Source organism: Tetrao urogallus, assembly GCF_951394365.1.
Source record: "Tetrao urogallus genome assembly, chromosome: 9".
Lineage (NCBI taxonomy): Eukaryota > Metazoa > Chordata > Aves > Galliformes > Phasianidae > Tetrao > Tetrao urogallus.
The window spans coordinates 15,197,075-15,212,477 of record NC_136822.1 but is presented as its reverse complement, the minus strand read 5'-3'; the positions used below and the strand labels follow the sequence as shown (position 1 = coordinate 15,212,477).

The window sequence follows — 15,403 nt, the reverse complement described above, 5'->3', positions numbered from 1 at the left end:
TAGCTGTGCAGCAGGAGGAGCTAGGCATCTCTGCTCCCTTTTTGTTAAAAAGTAAACCAACAAAGAAACAGACACTGTTAAAACAACGTGTCTGCTCAGCTGGGGACGCGCAGAAGGCAGATTGCACCTAAGATGTAGTAAACTGTACAGCATTTCACTGAGCAGCGTGCATCTGCTATTAGCCAACCCCTGTTAGGGGAGCTGAGTTTACACCATCCCCTGTTCTAAAGAAAGGGGACACACATGATATTACCAACTCTGCTGTGCAACCCTTCTTTAGATACTGGCCCAGCAGATGGCAAGAGGTTCTCCCTTTTGTAAAGATCACAAATGCCTTCTGGACTGCAAAGTGCCTTGGGCATCCTAAAACAACTAACTGCATCTTCTCAAGGCACAGGAACTCTTGAATCCCAGTCCCGCACTCCAGATCCTAATCCACATGCTTCTACTTACCAACCTTGCCAGTGTCTCTTCAGCAGGAGTTCTCTTAGCTCCAGAAGCAATGACTCCCAGTAACTGGGCTGTATGACCACTCTTCCATGACCCAAATGGTTTGATTTACAAGGATGTTGTATGCATTTGCATTTATTTGCTCCCTTTGCATTAGTAACAAGGAGTTCCCGAAAGATAGCTTACAGTGCACCGTATCCAGGCCCCACAGGGATTCTAGATGTCATTGCCTCCTGCTTTTCCCATATTGTTTTTACACTGTGCTGCAACCATCCAACGTAACGTGCCACTAGGCAAGCAAGGGTGGCAGGGAGGGAGGGAAGTGGCAAAGTTGGGAATGCACAACACAATTAGTGATGGGATTGTCAGTCACTTTGATGTCAGGCCCCACAACTACACACCATGCACTGGCACTGATCTTGCCCTGCCCACTCAGCCCAGAAAGGCAGTGAGAGTGCCTCTTCTCATGCCAAGTCACCACATCAGTCTTGGTCGCCATCAGACGACTCTTCTTCTGCCTCCTCCAGCCACTGGATGAACTTCTGAAGCTGCAGACAGAATGAAATGTAACTGGGTCACAAGCAACAAACAGGTGCCGGAAACACTCAAAAACTATATTGTGCTGTTGTAAGTACTACTGCTGCACATAAGAACAGGTTCATTGGGTTCCTCCAATCAGTACCCACAACATTCTGTCAGATGACAAAAGCATGAGAGTTTTCCAGAGCTCAAGGGAGGAGAGATGACAGCAGTGCCTTAGCTAGGACATTGGAAGCTCTGCCAGGAGAAACCTGCTCCCTCATAGAACGCTATAAAAAGGCAGCCTGCTTCTACCTTGAATCACCAGCTGAAAGCATTGCTGACCTACACTATGAGTTGACTTTGCAAAGACTTTAAACAAAGCTGCAGTTTCTCAGAGATTGCTTTCTTCCCTTCCTCCTCTTACCATCCATGGATGAGGACTGGAACAAGGCTCAGCCAAACTGCAGCATAAAATTCTGTCTGATGGAGGGGGGAAGTTATATGCTCCTTCACAGCGTAAACCAAATGAAACCACTCACTACTGCAGATGCTTAGAAATATATGCAAAGGGGCTGGTGAGCCAAGAATGAAAGCTTCAAAGGGATTGCATGGGACCAGCAAACAGGGCACTGGCCTAAGGTCCATTTCAGATAGGTGCTGACTTAGTGAAACTGTGCTGCTGCTCCAGAAAGCACAGGCCTCATGCTACAGAACCCACTAAAAACCATGCTCCTCTTCTCCTACCTCCATTCTTCATCAAACAGGATGATTACAGCAGAATGCACACAAACATCCATTTTGGACAGCAAGGTTGCACTATTCAGCATTGAATACACTGGTGCACTACTGGCCTACTGTGCAATGGCTGCTCCACAGAAGGTGACAGTGGCACTGAACTCAACTCTGCAGTTCCTTCTAGGAGCTGTTGGAACACACACGCACAATAGCCTCCACACTTCTGGGACTTACCCTCTGGTTTTTACGAAGCTGCTTCCCCTTATCAGATGTGTCCCGCAGAGAGAACCAGTTGAGAATTACATCTTCTTCCAGAATTTCCAGCTGGTAAAACGTCATCAACACCTGCATTGATTAGAAAAGCACAACAAGGCTCTTTATAAACTCTTTTGGGATGAGCTCATGTCCAAGCTCCAAGCCTGCATGTAATTTATGGCTCCTAGTTCCATCCTTAACAGAACACAATCTCTTTGTTTCAATTTGATTTTGATGTTAAAAATAACTGTTTTTCCCTATTAAGCTTTATGCTCCTGATAGCTGGATGCTATGACACGTGATGAGTCAAAGCTCAAGTCCCATCAGCTTCAGCTCTGTGGTTGCCCACAGCTCTCGAGCATACCCTGCAACAAGAGGCCACAGAGGGTGTCATCAGTTCAAGATGTTGCTTTGGTTGTCTTTTTAAAGCACCGAAAAACCCATCCAACGAAGCCGGTCAGACCTGCCCCAGGCTCCCTCTTCCTGACAGTTCTCTCTTAAAAGTGCCTTATGGCAGGTGTCAAAGCAATTGGTCATTTGACAGCTCAAACTCCTGCCCAGTGCAGCGAGGGTAAGATGCAACCATTCTTTCTCAGGGTGCCTTTGTGCTCTGGCAGCGCAGGCACTTTGCAGTTGATCTCCTTGCGGCGGAGCGCTGACAAAGCTGGCTGCCAGCTCCAAACATAAAGTGTCACTTCAATTCTCAGCCTCCAGGGAAACCCAGGCTCCTAGAACAATGGACACATGCCAAATAATTGCTCTAATTCAATGACATTTTGGCTCACCAAACCTCAGGGCTTTGGCTCTGATCCATGCTAAGTGCTTTGCCATTTGCCAGAAACCCTGGTAGCTGAAGTTAGGATTACTTTTTTTTTGGGAAACCAGGAGTTAAGCAAACCTTATATAGACAGGGAATAGACAGGGGCTACCTGAGACACTGGGATGGGAAAAAACTTTCAATCTAAATCAAATACTCTCAGTTTGAAAGGGCAGAAAGAATGCATGGACAAAATATTCGTAGGTAGGAATATACTGAACATTCTTAGAAGCAGGGAGACAGGTAATAAGCCACATGTCAGCTCCTCTTTATTTCCAGTTTCACAACTTGGTTGGCCACAATAATGAATTCTTTTCTTATTCCTAGCATTGCTTGTTTTGCACTCTACAGTAGCATAAATCATTTGCAGTCAGATCTCAGGCCCACAAATAAAGAGGTGTGGAGAGTCGAGGCCATTCACAGCACCACACAAGGACACCTAGGTTAGAAGCTGCAAAGTAACAGCTCACTTCAGGCTTCATGCCAGTATTTAATAATTACCCTCAGCTGTGCTCAGAGTCATATGCAGACAAAAAAAAAAAAAAAAAAATTGTTACAGCTAGATTTTCTACACACACTCTCAATTGAGACCCCAATTTTCCCTCCTCTGAAGCAGACAAGCTGATGATGTGAACAAGATGGATTTCATCACAACTGCAGCAAAAACAAGTCCTTAGAGCTGGGAGCAGATACTCACTTTAGCTATTGATGTGCAAAGACTGTCGTGTTCCAGGAAGAATTCCTCAATGGCAAATAAGGCATTCAAGTGATCTGACGAACGTTTTATGTAGTTCTTAAACAACGGGGTCCAGTTCTTCAACAGCTGCAGGGAGAAAGCACAGAAGGGTTCCTGAGCTGTGAGAAGATGCGTGTGCTCAGCCCCACTTCTCAGCTGTGCTGCACTGAGAAAATGACCCAGAACAGCATTTCACAAAACTCTTCAGCTGACCAGTTAATGTACTTGCCCTCCTCTGTCCATTAAACAGATGTCTGCACACATGAGATATAACAACAAGACCTGCTTTTACCAAACAACCTTGAGAACGTGTTAGTGTTTTTGGTGTTGATTCCTTACTGGAACACTGGATTATCACAATAAATGTGTTTAACAGAGCCTTCACATCACTTCGCAGCAGACTGACACACTGGGGTATGTACATGCTCTCAAACTTTCCACCCAAAAGCAGCTAACATTTTAGTGGAACTTCCTTTTGAAGCAGAAGAGCAAATAACAACAAAGAGAAAAAGAGAGTGCCAAGAAAATTACCAGTTTCCAGTCAGCAAAGATCCCTTTGTTCCCTGAATGCACAATCCCATGTTGTATGCTCCTGCATGATATTACCTACCAGAAACCCGAAGAGAAGCACCACAGATGCTAGCTGCTGGGCAGTAGTGCAAACACTAGCCAGCTTAGCAATTACTAATACTTAGATTTGAGAAGCACAAGCACTAGCTAGATGAATTGCTAAAATTGCCTCCCTGAGATCTTTTTAAACACCCTCACCTACATAACTTTGTTTGATACTGCTTTGGTAACAACAGAAACGCAGCAACTTCAGCCACATCCACCCAAGGTGTGCCTACAGTCTGGGAAGGGTCGTGTTTTCTGTACCACCTCTGCTTCACAAGTTGTGAAGAGCCAAACAAGACAACTGGCATACTTCAAATCGGATAACTCTTTCTCAGACCTCTACATCTCATCTGAAAAATACCCACAGGCATATCCCTTTACAGATGGTCATTTCTTAAGTTGCTGCAACACTTAGGAGCTTCATGCTCAGGAGCCAGCACTTCAGAGCACACGCTGTGGTTTCAAGTCAAATCATACATCATAACTATGGCATTTCCACAATTTCCCCATCCGAGCTGTCTGAGACTGCTCCACTGGTGCTCTTGCTCAAACAACCCACCTTCCTTCAGCATCTCCTCACCAGAACTGAGCTACAAGGAGATTAAGAAATGTGATACAGATCTCCAAAGTTCAGCAGGCTTCCAACATTCAAGACTCAAAATTCAAGTATTCCCATCCCATACAAAATCACTTTGCCATATGTAAGCTGTTATAAGCAGATCTCAGCCTGACACGGCTACTGACTGAGGCCATTTTAGCTGCACAGCTACAAACTCCAGCTACATTTTTATTACACACTGCTCTAAGAAACTTGGTGGCTGTTTTTTGAACAGGAGCATTTGGAGACTGAGCCTCATGTCTATGCTAGGAAGATTATGCAGCACATCCTCCTGGAAGAGATTAAGGAGCATGTGAGATGTGGAGGTGCTCAGAGGCACCCGGCACAGCATCACCAAGGGCTGATACACCTGACCAGTCTGGTGGCCTCTCATGATGGAGTGATGGCATCAATGAACAAAGGAAGGGCAACTGATGTCATATATTTGGACTTATGCAAGGCCTTTGACATGGTCCCACGCTACTTCCTTATTTCTGACTTTTCCAGTGCGTTGGAAAAGATCCCATTGGGAGAGGAGAGCTCCCTGCTGCCCCAAGGATAGGACTTACGATGGATTGGAATCAGGTTCCTGGAACGCAGGCCCATAAAGACAACTCTATCAGTCCTTTTCTGATCTCTTCTACAAGTTATACGTTCAACTACCACACAGAAAACAGGCAACAATCAGAGGTACTGAAGTAGAGCTCCCCACGCTTGCAGTCTGAGCAGAGTTCTGTCAAGCAGGTACAAAAATTTCAGCTCATTTCTACTTCTTTAGAAGACAGAAAGGCTCGCAAACTCAAGGAGTTCAAGTGGCTTCAGGCTTAAGAAAAAAAGACTTAGCAACCAGGAAGTACCTCAGGCAGACTCCTACACACCAGAAGACAAGCCCCAAGTAGAGTCAAATGGAGCAGCACTCACAGGAAGTAATGCTGAGAAATAGTTCTGGGAGTCCAGGTTTGCATCCAGCTGCTGTAATGGGAACTCCAGAATCACTTTACTGAGCACCTGCATCATCTCATTCAGACTGATGTTATACGCATACCTGCAAGGAGAAAGGCACAAAAAATTAAACAAACATTTCACAGAATCTCATCTTTGTGGATTGTGGTTCCTCACAGAGATACAGTGGAAGAATAAATCAAATCTTCTGCTCTTTTTCTTTTTTCTCCAGGTTATCAGTCCCCCTCCTCCCTCCCGCCCCCAAAACAAAAAAACCTACCTCACGTTCACATAATGTACAGCTTGCATTAACCCTGTGTAAGACCAAAGTCCTGAAAATCTGCTATCACAGAGGAACAAGCTGTTGCAGGGACAGCACCCTGACATTTACTAGAGTGCTGCATGAATACTGTTGCGCAAAAGAAGGAAAACAGGTTTGCATTTAAGAAACATTAGGTAAAAGGCACTCTGATTACATGTTCCAGACTTGCTGCTGTATAAAGACAGCAGACAAGCCATACCACAGCACAGTTTCAGCTGCAGGCAGCTGGTTGAGCTCTCCAGTGCAAAGAGCTGCAGTTCCTGCACAAACTTACAAGAAATTGGTGCTAAGAATTGGCTTGCTCTCTTTCGGTCCTTAGTTACTTCACGTAATTCCACCTTCTGTTATAGAATTAGAGCTACTAAAGCTTAATGATTGAGGAAGCTATAGGTGTGTTAACACCTATCCACATTCAGTCATAACCTCTGATCTACATTTCTCCTTCTGCAACACTGGCAAAATTAATATGTAACAATCAAACACAGTTATCTACGCGAGTTCTCTTTCTCAATCCACTGCAAAACACAACTGTTCAAGATAACACACAGTATCTTCACAATGGGACACTCACTTGAGAGAGTTGATTTCCAGGACCAAGTTGTCACAGGAAATGTTTTCTTCTTCACCCCTCTGTAATGTACCCAGAACCTCATTCTGGAAAACTAATAGAAGAAAGGACAGGTAGTTCGACAGGTCAAGGAAGAACAGATTCTTCACAGTTCCAAAGAAACCATGGTCTCAACAAAGGAAGCCTTCTGGGAATCTATTTGCTCACCATGAGTTTGCACAAATCCACACATACTTTAAAATAGTGGTAGAAATCAAATAAACGAAAAGATCTGACAGATATCATTGATCTAACCATGCAAATCAGTACAAATCTATTTATCTTTGCAATCTTTCAGAGCAGTTTCTATTGTACTTCCACAATCAATTCCTTCCTGTTCAGAGAAACCTTGTATTTCCTTACCTAAAGATATGAATTAAGAGCTAGAATTCATTACTTTCCTTTGGGCAGATTTCTTCAGGTGAAAAAGGTGAGTTTTTCTTTCCCCGTTTTGTCTGAACCCATTTCAAACCCACATTAACTTCACAAAACAAAAAATAAAGCATCTCTGCCAAAAGAGGCAGCTACTACAAGAAAGTTATGGAGTACAGCAGCAGTAAGCTTGTTCTCAGCAGCCCCATCTCTCACCTTTGATGTCGTCTAGCTGAGGGGACGCTGCCCGACTGTCTGGCTCCTCAGAGCCCATGCTCAGGTCGCTGTCTGACTCACTCTCTTCTTCTGAAAGCATAGCTGGGCCTGATGAAGAGAAGACAGTATTCAGTGCTCAAAAGCTGCAGTTGTCACACGTGTAAAAAACCAGGTGTTGCAGAGAATTCACAATTGAGTCAGCAACTATCTGTCCTTGCGTGGAATATTTTACTTACAGGTCCAGATGGTTGGAATTGCTGCAGAGGAAACACTACAGCTGGCACTGGGACAAGGGGACTTGTATTTAAGAGTCTGCAGGCACACAGCAAAGGACAGGGACAGAAGCAAATGCATCTCATGCAGACTGCTGACTCATTACAGAGCAGTGTCAGCACTCTCACTAGCTGGAAGAAGACCAGAACCCAGGGCAGAGAAAGCCCATTCCTTCTACAGGAAGATCTGGTAGCCCATGGTGTGCCCTTCAGAGAACAGACAGCTGTGTGCATTCATGCAGGTGAACCATCTTTCACAGAGCACAGGAAGAGAGAACCCGGCCCTTCACCTTCTATGTAATCTCTCATATCCACACACAAAACCATTATCTGGAAGCCAGACTGCTTCACGGAGCCCAAGCCTTATTCTGGGAACTATAATCAGTGTTCCACTCAGTAACTTTGCTTGACACTGAAAGTCTGTCTGTCCATCCCCAGGTTAATCACACTAAACTCCTTCTCACCCCATAGACTCTGTCTCTGCTCTTCATCATCTTCATTTTTGTCATCTGCTTTCCAGAGATAGCCTCTGCCTTCTGAGCCCACATCCTTTTTGTTGTAGCCTGAAAAAGCAATTAGAAGGAAGGTTTACCCATAAGCAGGTCCAATACCAGTATATTCAAAATACCCTAGTAAAATTTGCATTCTACTGCTCCTAAACACCCCACATCAAGAGACTGGTAGGAACAGTATCTCACAAAGTCCTCGGACACAGTCCAGGTACAAGGACATACGTCTTACACCTTCCTTGAATGGAACATTGTTTTCAACTTCAGCTTAACTTCAGGAAAAATGGAAAACAGACAAGTCCACACAGATTTCAGTGCTGGGATACAAGGCAGAACACCCCACAGTCCAACTTCCACCAAATATCCTTGCTTGACTTGCTGAAAGCACACGTTCCAAGCTGAATGCAGCGTTAAGTTCCTGCATGCAACTGCAGAGTATAGAACAAGGAAAAGACTCCCAAAAGATGAAGGATAAAGTCCTTCATGGAGTATGGAACCAGAAATACTCGTACCTTTCAGCTTCACTTTGCTCTCCTCCTTGTTCACACCAGAATCATCACTGAACTGGTCGTCATCCTCCTCCTCCTCATCTGGTGGGTGTAGAGAGATTACTGTGCCCTCTGAAAGAGTGATGTCAGGACCAACCACCACCTGAAAAATACATGCAACGTGTCTCAGTAAAGTAATACCCTGACTGCTCCTTTATCCCTCCATCAGAAGGGAGGACAGCAGCTCCAGAAAGGCTATTGCAAGGGAGGGTCAGACAAACATAAATGAAGACAGCACTGCTAGACCACATATCAAGCTACCCTAGCCAATATGTGCTTGAAGGAAGAAGTAGTGGGAGCAGCAACATACCACCACCTCTGAGAAAATGCCTGTATTCTGAAATGGCCAAGGAAAGTAGAAAGAAAACCAGAAACGTACTTACCTGTGAGGAGAGGACACAGTGAGGTTTTAGCTTTACTTTCTCCTTCACTTCAGCTTCATCACAGATAACGGAATGCTGGATCTGCACATTATCTGCTATATGTACTCCATCCCAAAGAAAGGCTCCATCCAACGTGACTTCATTACCTGTTACACATCAACAAGTGCAAATACTTTGAGCAAGACAGACTGCTGTTCTCCTACAGTATCGAGTTCACTGGTAAGCATCTTACTGAATCTAGGACTGAATGCCCTTGATGCATAATGGACATTGGATGAAAATAAAAAAAAAGCAGCCTTACAGGCCCATATCCACTTCTTACCCAAAGCTAAAAGATCAGTTAGATCTCTGTGGAGAGCAAACAAGTTGACAATACCAACTGACGTCTTTGTTTTGTACAATCACAGCCAACTCACACACAGAAAAATAGATCCAGAACATGAAAGCAGGAATACTGTGTAGCTTACAAAAACAGGGACAGATATCCTTTATTTGTAGCATTTGGGCAGGTAATAATTCTACATTATTAAACACACTCTACTGCATTAAGCATTCTCTACTGCTAAAAAATCCTATTCACATGCAGTGCCTTTCACCTCTCAGCATCACTACCATACCCTGAAATCTGTCCTCCACGAGAAAACAAAGCTTTTCTCCTTTCTTCCCATTGGAAGTCCTTCAGTATCCAGCATCCTTCCCCAGAGCAACATGCACTTGAGAAACAAAATCCCAGCAACTTGTGCCCTTCTCTGGCATGCCATGCACACCCCCCGGTCTCGTACTCACCTATCCTACAGTTCTGCCCAATAACACTGTTCATTATTGAGCAGTTGCTGCCAATGACTGTTCCCTGCCCAATGAGCACGTTCTCTTTCAGCATGCTGCCATGACCAAGGCTAACGTCCACTCCCCGGTAAACGTTGTGTTTAGAATGGGTATAACTCTGATTCTTGTCATCAGTGAAGTTCATCTCTGGAGTCAAAGGATAAACCCAGCGCCTGATGATGTCAGAGCACACAGCTTCATACATTAGTAGGTTGCATATGTGAGCACCATACTCTTCTGTCGTTACATGCATATGGATTTGGTTCCCCAGGATCTGGAAACAGGATATGTCAGAGGATTCTCTAGTCCAAGGCAACGGGATCTCCCTTGTAACATTCCTCTCCTTACCTCCTCGTTCACTAACAGACCACGCACAAAGTCATCCCGTGTCTGGTAGTCAAAATTGTCTGTGAAAAGCTCAGCCACCTGTCAGGAGTAAAATGTAAGGAACTAATGTAATTACAGAAACAGTGGCCAGGGAAGTCAGTTAATTGATGGCTATTCAGTGGTTCTCAGAGAGATGACCTATGTGTTACAGGATAGTAATGCTCTTGCCCTGAATAAAGCTTTGATTCTTGCTGGTAGGAGTGCTGACCTTCCCATCTCTTCCTCCTATCTTAGGATATGAACAAATTCTGGTTTTTAGAATAGGGAAAAAATATCTTTAGCACCTCCAAGCTGTCCACCTAGACTTGCTTTGTAGTTCTACTTCTAAAGCAAGCCTTGAGATCAGCCTTCTAAGATTTGGAGGAAACACTACCAAGCCTAATCTGGAATAACCCTGACTCTTAGCCTAACACAGTACCAGCTTTCAAGTACAAACTCTTTCACAGCATAGCCATCAACTCTGCTCCATACTTGACTTCACCCCAAGTGAAACTGCTTTCTTTCCAGCACGTTTTCATTTTGTGCACAGTTACCATCTACTGATGCACGTACGGTTAGCTCGCCTTGAGTGCGGAATGGCACTCCTGCAGTCAGCACAGCAGTTCCACAAGATCCTGGCTCACTCGTTGAGCATGGCTGGCAGTTCTGGTTTCCAAACTCAGTACGACAAAGGCACCCCCCACCTATCAACAGAGCCAAGGAAGCAATGCCCATTGAATTCTGATTCTCTGATGGGCAGAACTCACCTGTGGAGAACAGATGCTGATGTGACAATCCAGCAAATCGTGGCGCACCTCAACGTTCTCAATGGAGTTCTGAAACAGACTCTGTAAGAGGAAAAAATTCAGAAGATCTGAGTGTCTCACTCAGTACTGAACCCCAGAGGTCTTCTACAGGCCAGAGGTATCATAGTCATTGAATTCTTAAACAAGTTGCTGTTCTGGAGATCAAAGAAATCTACAATCAACACTGAGACACAAGCTCAGCAGGCACAGCCTGGTGCACACAGCTGTGCATCAGTCAGCAGGGACTGCGCTCAGCCTTACGCAGTGCACTTCTCCAAGAAACAGCCTGTGCAACAAACAACCCCTTTTCTTTCAGGAGGCTCCTTATCTTCAGTTGCTAAAAACTATAAACATACAAAGAACACTAATAAATCAAAATGCAGTATCCATAGCTTTCACACCTCCTGTAGATTTTCACAGCTTTTTTTTTTTCCCCCTTTTCATTTCAGGCAATGATTTGTTCATTTGAAGGTAAAAAAAAAAAAAAAACAGTCCACTGATCACTGACTTGAGTTTGAAAGTGCCATATATGCATAGTCTTAATTCTGAACTGAAAAACATCTATTTTACTCACTGGGGAAAATACCTCCACTGGTATGTTGATGTTAACTGAGATGTTAGCTGAGCACTTAGCTACATTACTAGCAGAGCCCATAAGCTTTCTAAAGAAACAGCACAGATAGAAGAGGTGAGTAGTAATTGCATCTCCTGTAATTCCACCCTGTGCCAGGCTCAGTATCACTTGAAATGAATTATGTATGGCAGTAGCATAGGAGCTCCATATACTACTGTCATAAACAAATCATCTGTCAACACAGATCATCCACCTCCTGCGTTCCACATAGCAGAAAGGATTCAAACTGAATTTTGAGAAATGTCTGCCCCATCTTCAAATGCTGAAATGAGTCCCAGCACTATTTCACCAAGCCTTAAATAAAGTTAAAGGAAAAAAAGCCAGTTTACCAAGAGTTACTTCCTATCATCTGCTCCTCCAAAAGAAGCAGCAAGAACAGTTTCCCAGCCCTCACTCAAGGAGGATTTCCTTGGGGTGGGCTGCTTCGCTACTGCAGCCCTTTTCCACCCATCGGCTTCCAGACGCACCATAGGAAAGCGGAAGCGTTTCAGCCCCTGGGTTCTCTGATAGTGAAGGACACGGTTTGTGGCACTATCCATAGCAATAACAATGTCATCCTCTTTGCACCTGGCATGGTGACCAGGTGAGGACTCCTTGAAAATCATCGTCATCACAGAAACATTCTTTTCCATCTTACGACGCAACCTGAAGAAAAACGAAAAACGAGGACAATTTTAAAATCACTCTCCAGACAGCCAGAGCCCAGACAAGCATGAGCTTCTTCCGGCACCTACCTGTGCTCTTCCAAGGCTCTGGATACATTGAGGTTGGATACCACATCGCCAGTGACAAGAATGAAGTCAGAACGAACAAGGGACTTGGCATCGACATCTCGCAGCACGTCACCAAGGGAGCGGTACAGGTCCGAGGTCACAAAGCGCACTGCGTTGGGAGAGGTGTGGCGGCACCACTTGGATCTTCTGAAGGACAGAAATACATCAAAAAGGCATTAAAATGTTATTTCCCATACACAACACAGTAGGACACAGAGTTCCGGAGCACGGCACATCTGTAAGTGCATGCACAGAGAACCCCATGGCAGTGAGCCCTCCATCCACACGCTTAGGCACATCCGTTTATGTGCAGCAGATGAACTGAAGGACATCAGAGCAAGACTGAAGCTTATGGGAATTTAAGAAACTGGACTTTGCTAAAAACCAAGTTTGACAATGGAGAAATGAAGAACGTTACACAGCCCAATGTTTTTTTCTCTGAAAACAGTGCAGAAAAGACCACATGCAAAGCTGCAGAAAGCAAAGACAAAGGTGCTGTCAGACACACCTGCTTCCATAAACTTCATTACACATCAAAACAGGGTGTAATGAAAGGGCTGCTACTGCAATTTACACAGCTAGCCAGGCAACTCCTGCGTTTAAATGCGTCCCCAAACACTCAACCATTTTAAAACACTGAGCAACTACACCAAGAATGGTCTTTTTTGAAATGTGTCAGGAGGCACTGCTTGAAAGGCAATCTGTAGCACGTGGTTTTTAGCAGATGAATTAGTGAAATATAAAACCTTTGAGATTTGTTGGAGGATAAGAAGAATATGTTCCACGATAAAGCTAAAAAGAAAAAGAGATTCTTACTGTAAATGCTCTTTTATCTCAGCTGACTTCCAACAGCAGAAAACAAAGGTTTCTTCTACTCCAGTTGCTGTTAAGAACTCCAAGGTGTAATCGATCATGGCCACATTTGCCATAGGTAAAAGAGCCTGAGAAAAAGAGACATGCAGAGAACTGAACACTGTACCTCAGCAGAAGAAAGCACCTCCCAGCTTCAGGACATAAGACCATCAGCAGTGTCAAAAAGAATAAAAAAAATCCCTGAATAACTGCACCATCTCCTTTCAACCAAAATATTCAGAGTGGGCCTAAGCAGTGAGAACTGGTTTCCGATGTTCTGTTGGGTCAGATCCTCACTTCACAATGGAAGGCATGAACAAGGTAAAGTTATCACATACAGAGCTCTTTAAGAGGATTTGAATGAGACTAGAAAAAATCCCAGCATGCCAATTCCCTGACTCAGGCTTCAACTGTTACAAGAAAAACCTGTCAGATGTGAGTGATGAAGCCACAGGACTACGTGTATGCAGAATACAAAACAGCAGGAAAAAGAAAAAAGACCCAGTCTGATGCAAAATAAGTATTCCCTTGTCTTGAGACTCAGTTCATGCCTTTAAACAAAGTCACTGATTTACAACTGAATGCTGTCTTACTACACTTTAACTCTCTTCGTGATGTTTTGTTCGAGGCTTGACACTATGAGAATAATTATGACTACCACAAACGTTTAATTAGCAAATTAAGGGTACTGAGCTAAGGGTACTGTTCAGACCTAAGCTCTCTGGAAGCCTCCTTTCCTTCAACACACGGCTTTCTGATCCAGGTAACTAAAGTGCTTTCCCCATCCATTTTGCTGTCCGTGTTATTCCACCCACGACGAATACTTCGCTTATTTCTTTGACATCGCTGCACGACCCGCCTCTCCCTGACATACGGCAAAGCCATCACCGCCAGCGCAGCGCAGCCTCCCGAATGTAGCCGCTGTCCCTTCAGAAAGAAGAGAACTGCCGGAGGCTTCTGGGCCCGACAGCAGCCCGAGCCCCACCGGGTACCGCGCACCCTCCCGGCAGGGCAGCGGGCGGAGAGGAGGAGAGGGTTTCCTCACCCGCGGACGGTCTTTGGAGATGGGGAAGAAACGGCGGTTGAAGCTGTCGGCGACCAGCACGGCCTGGAGCGGCGGCGGTGGCTCCTCCTGCGGCTCGGAGCCGCGGGCCGCACCAGCACCTGCCCCACGCTTCGCGGAGCCGCGGGCCGCCATCTCCTCACGCTGCCACCGCTCCGCCTTCCGCTTCCGGTCCTGCGCCGGAAGTAGCGACGGGAGCTCAGCGGGCTCAGAACTCGAGAGGTGCGGGCGGGCGGCACATGCGCACTGCTCGCATCTCAGCACGGCAGGAAATGGTGGGGCTGTGTTTGCTGTATGCGGGCACTTCGCAGGCGGCCAGCAGGTCGAAGGACGCGATCCTGCCTCTGCTCTGCGCTGGTGAGACCTCACCTGCAGTAGCACGTCCAGATGTGGAGGCCTCGGTACAGGAGAGGCTTGGAGCACGTCCAGAGGAGGCCCACAAAAACGATCCGAGGGACGGAACGACTCCACGGGGACAGGCTGAGGGCTGGGGCTGATCAGCCTGGAGAAGGGAAGGCTCCGGGGAGATCTGAGAGCAGCCTTTCAGTATCTAACGGAGGGGCTATAGGAAAGTTAGGGGCAGACATTTTAGCAGGGTCTGTTGTGATAGGACAAGGGGAAATGGGCTCAAACTAAAAGAGGAGAGATTAAAACTGGATATAAAGGAAGAAAATTAAAGTAAGTGTGATGAGGCACTGGCATGGGTTGCCCAGAGAGGTGGTGGATTCCCCACCCCTGGAGACACCCAAGGTCAGTCTGCACGGGGCTCCAAGCACCTGATGGAGCTGTAGATGCCCCTGTTCAGTGCAGGGAGTTGGATTAGATGGCCTTTAAGGGTCCCTTCCAATTCCAGAGGATCTATAGTTCTATGAAGTCCTTTCTAAAGTGCTTCAACATCAGCCTCATGCTCAGAAGTGAATTGCTGCATACAGCACTTAGGGTGGAAAGCACACCCTCAGCTGAATCCATTCTCTTCCACGTCTGTCTGCTGCCCGCTTACAGCACTTCTGTCCCTCTTGCCAGCACTGGAAGCTGCAGGACCTCACGCTTGCTGTCCTGCACTTGTGCCACTCTCCCAGGGTGGACATTCAGCTCCTCCTGTTCTTCCTTGCCGGCCTTTCCTGGCTTCTGGTTCTCTCACTTGCTATAACCCACTCTGATGAGCTGCCTGCTCTGCTCCTTGCT

The 15,403-nt window shown here is 45.7% G+C and overlaps 1 protein-coding gene across 1 annotated transcript; it reads right to left on the bottom strand.

Moving 5' to 3' along the window:
- Window positions 1–932: 932 nt before the first annotated feature.
- Window positions 933–14,356, bottom strand: EIF2B5 (eukaryotic translation initiation factor 2B subunit epsilon; the record flags this gene model as incomplete). The annotated part of the gene is made up of 16 exons (XM_079540094.1): window positions 14,201–14,356; window positions 13,120–13,244; window positions 12,265–12,450; window positions 11,998–12,175; window positions 10,858–10,938; window positions 10,073–10,150; window positions 9,686–9,998; window positions 8,900–9,045; window positions 8,481–8,619; window positions 7,924–8,022; window positions 7,188–7,295; window positions 6,564–6,654; window positions 5,650–5,773; window positions 3,477–3,602; window positions 1,942–2,052; window positions 933–998 (listed from the first exon to the last, which is right to left on the bottom strand). The coding sequence occupies exons 1-16, from the start codon at window positions 14,351–14,353 to the stop codon at window positions 933–935; spliced, it is 2,124 nt and encodes a 707-aa protein (XP_079396220.1). The 5' UTR covers window positions 14,354–14,356.
- Between the last annotated feature and the right edge of the window lie 1,047 nt (window positions 14,357–15,403).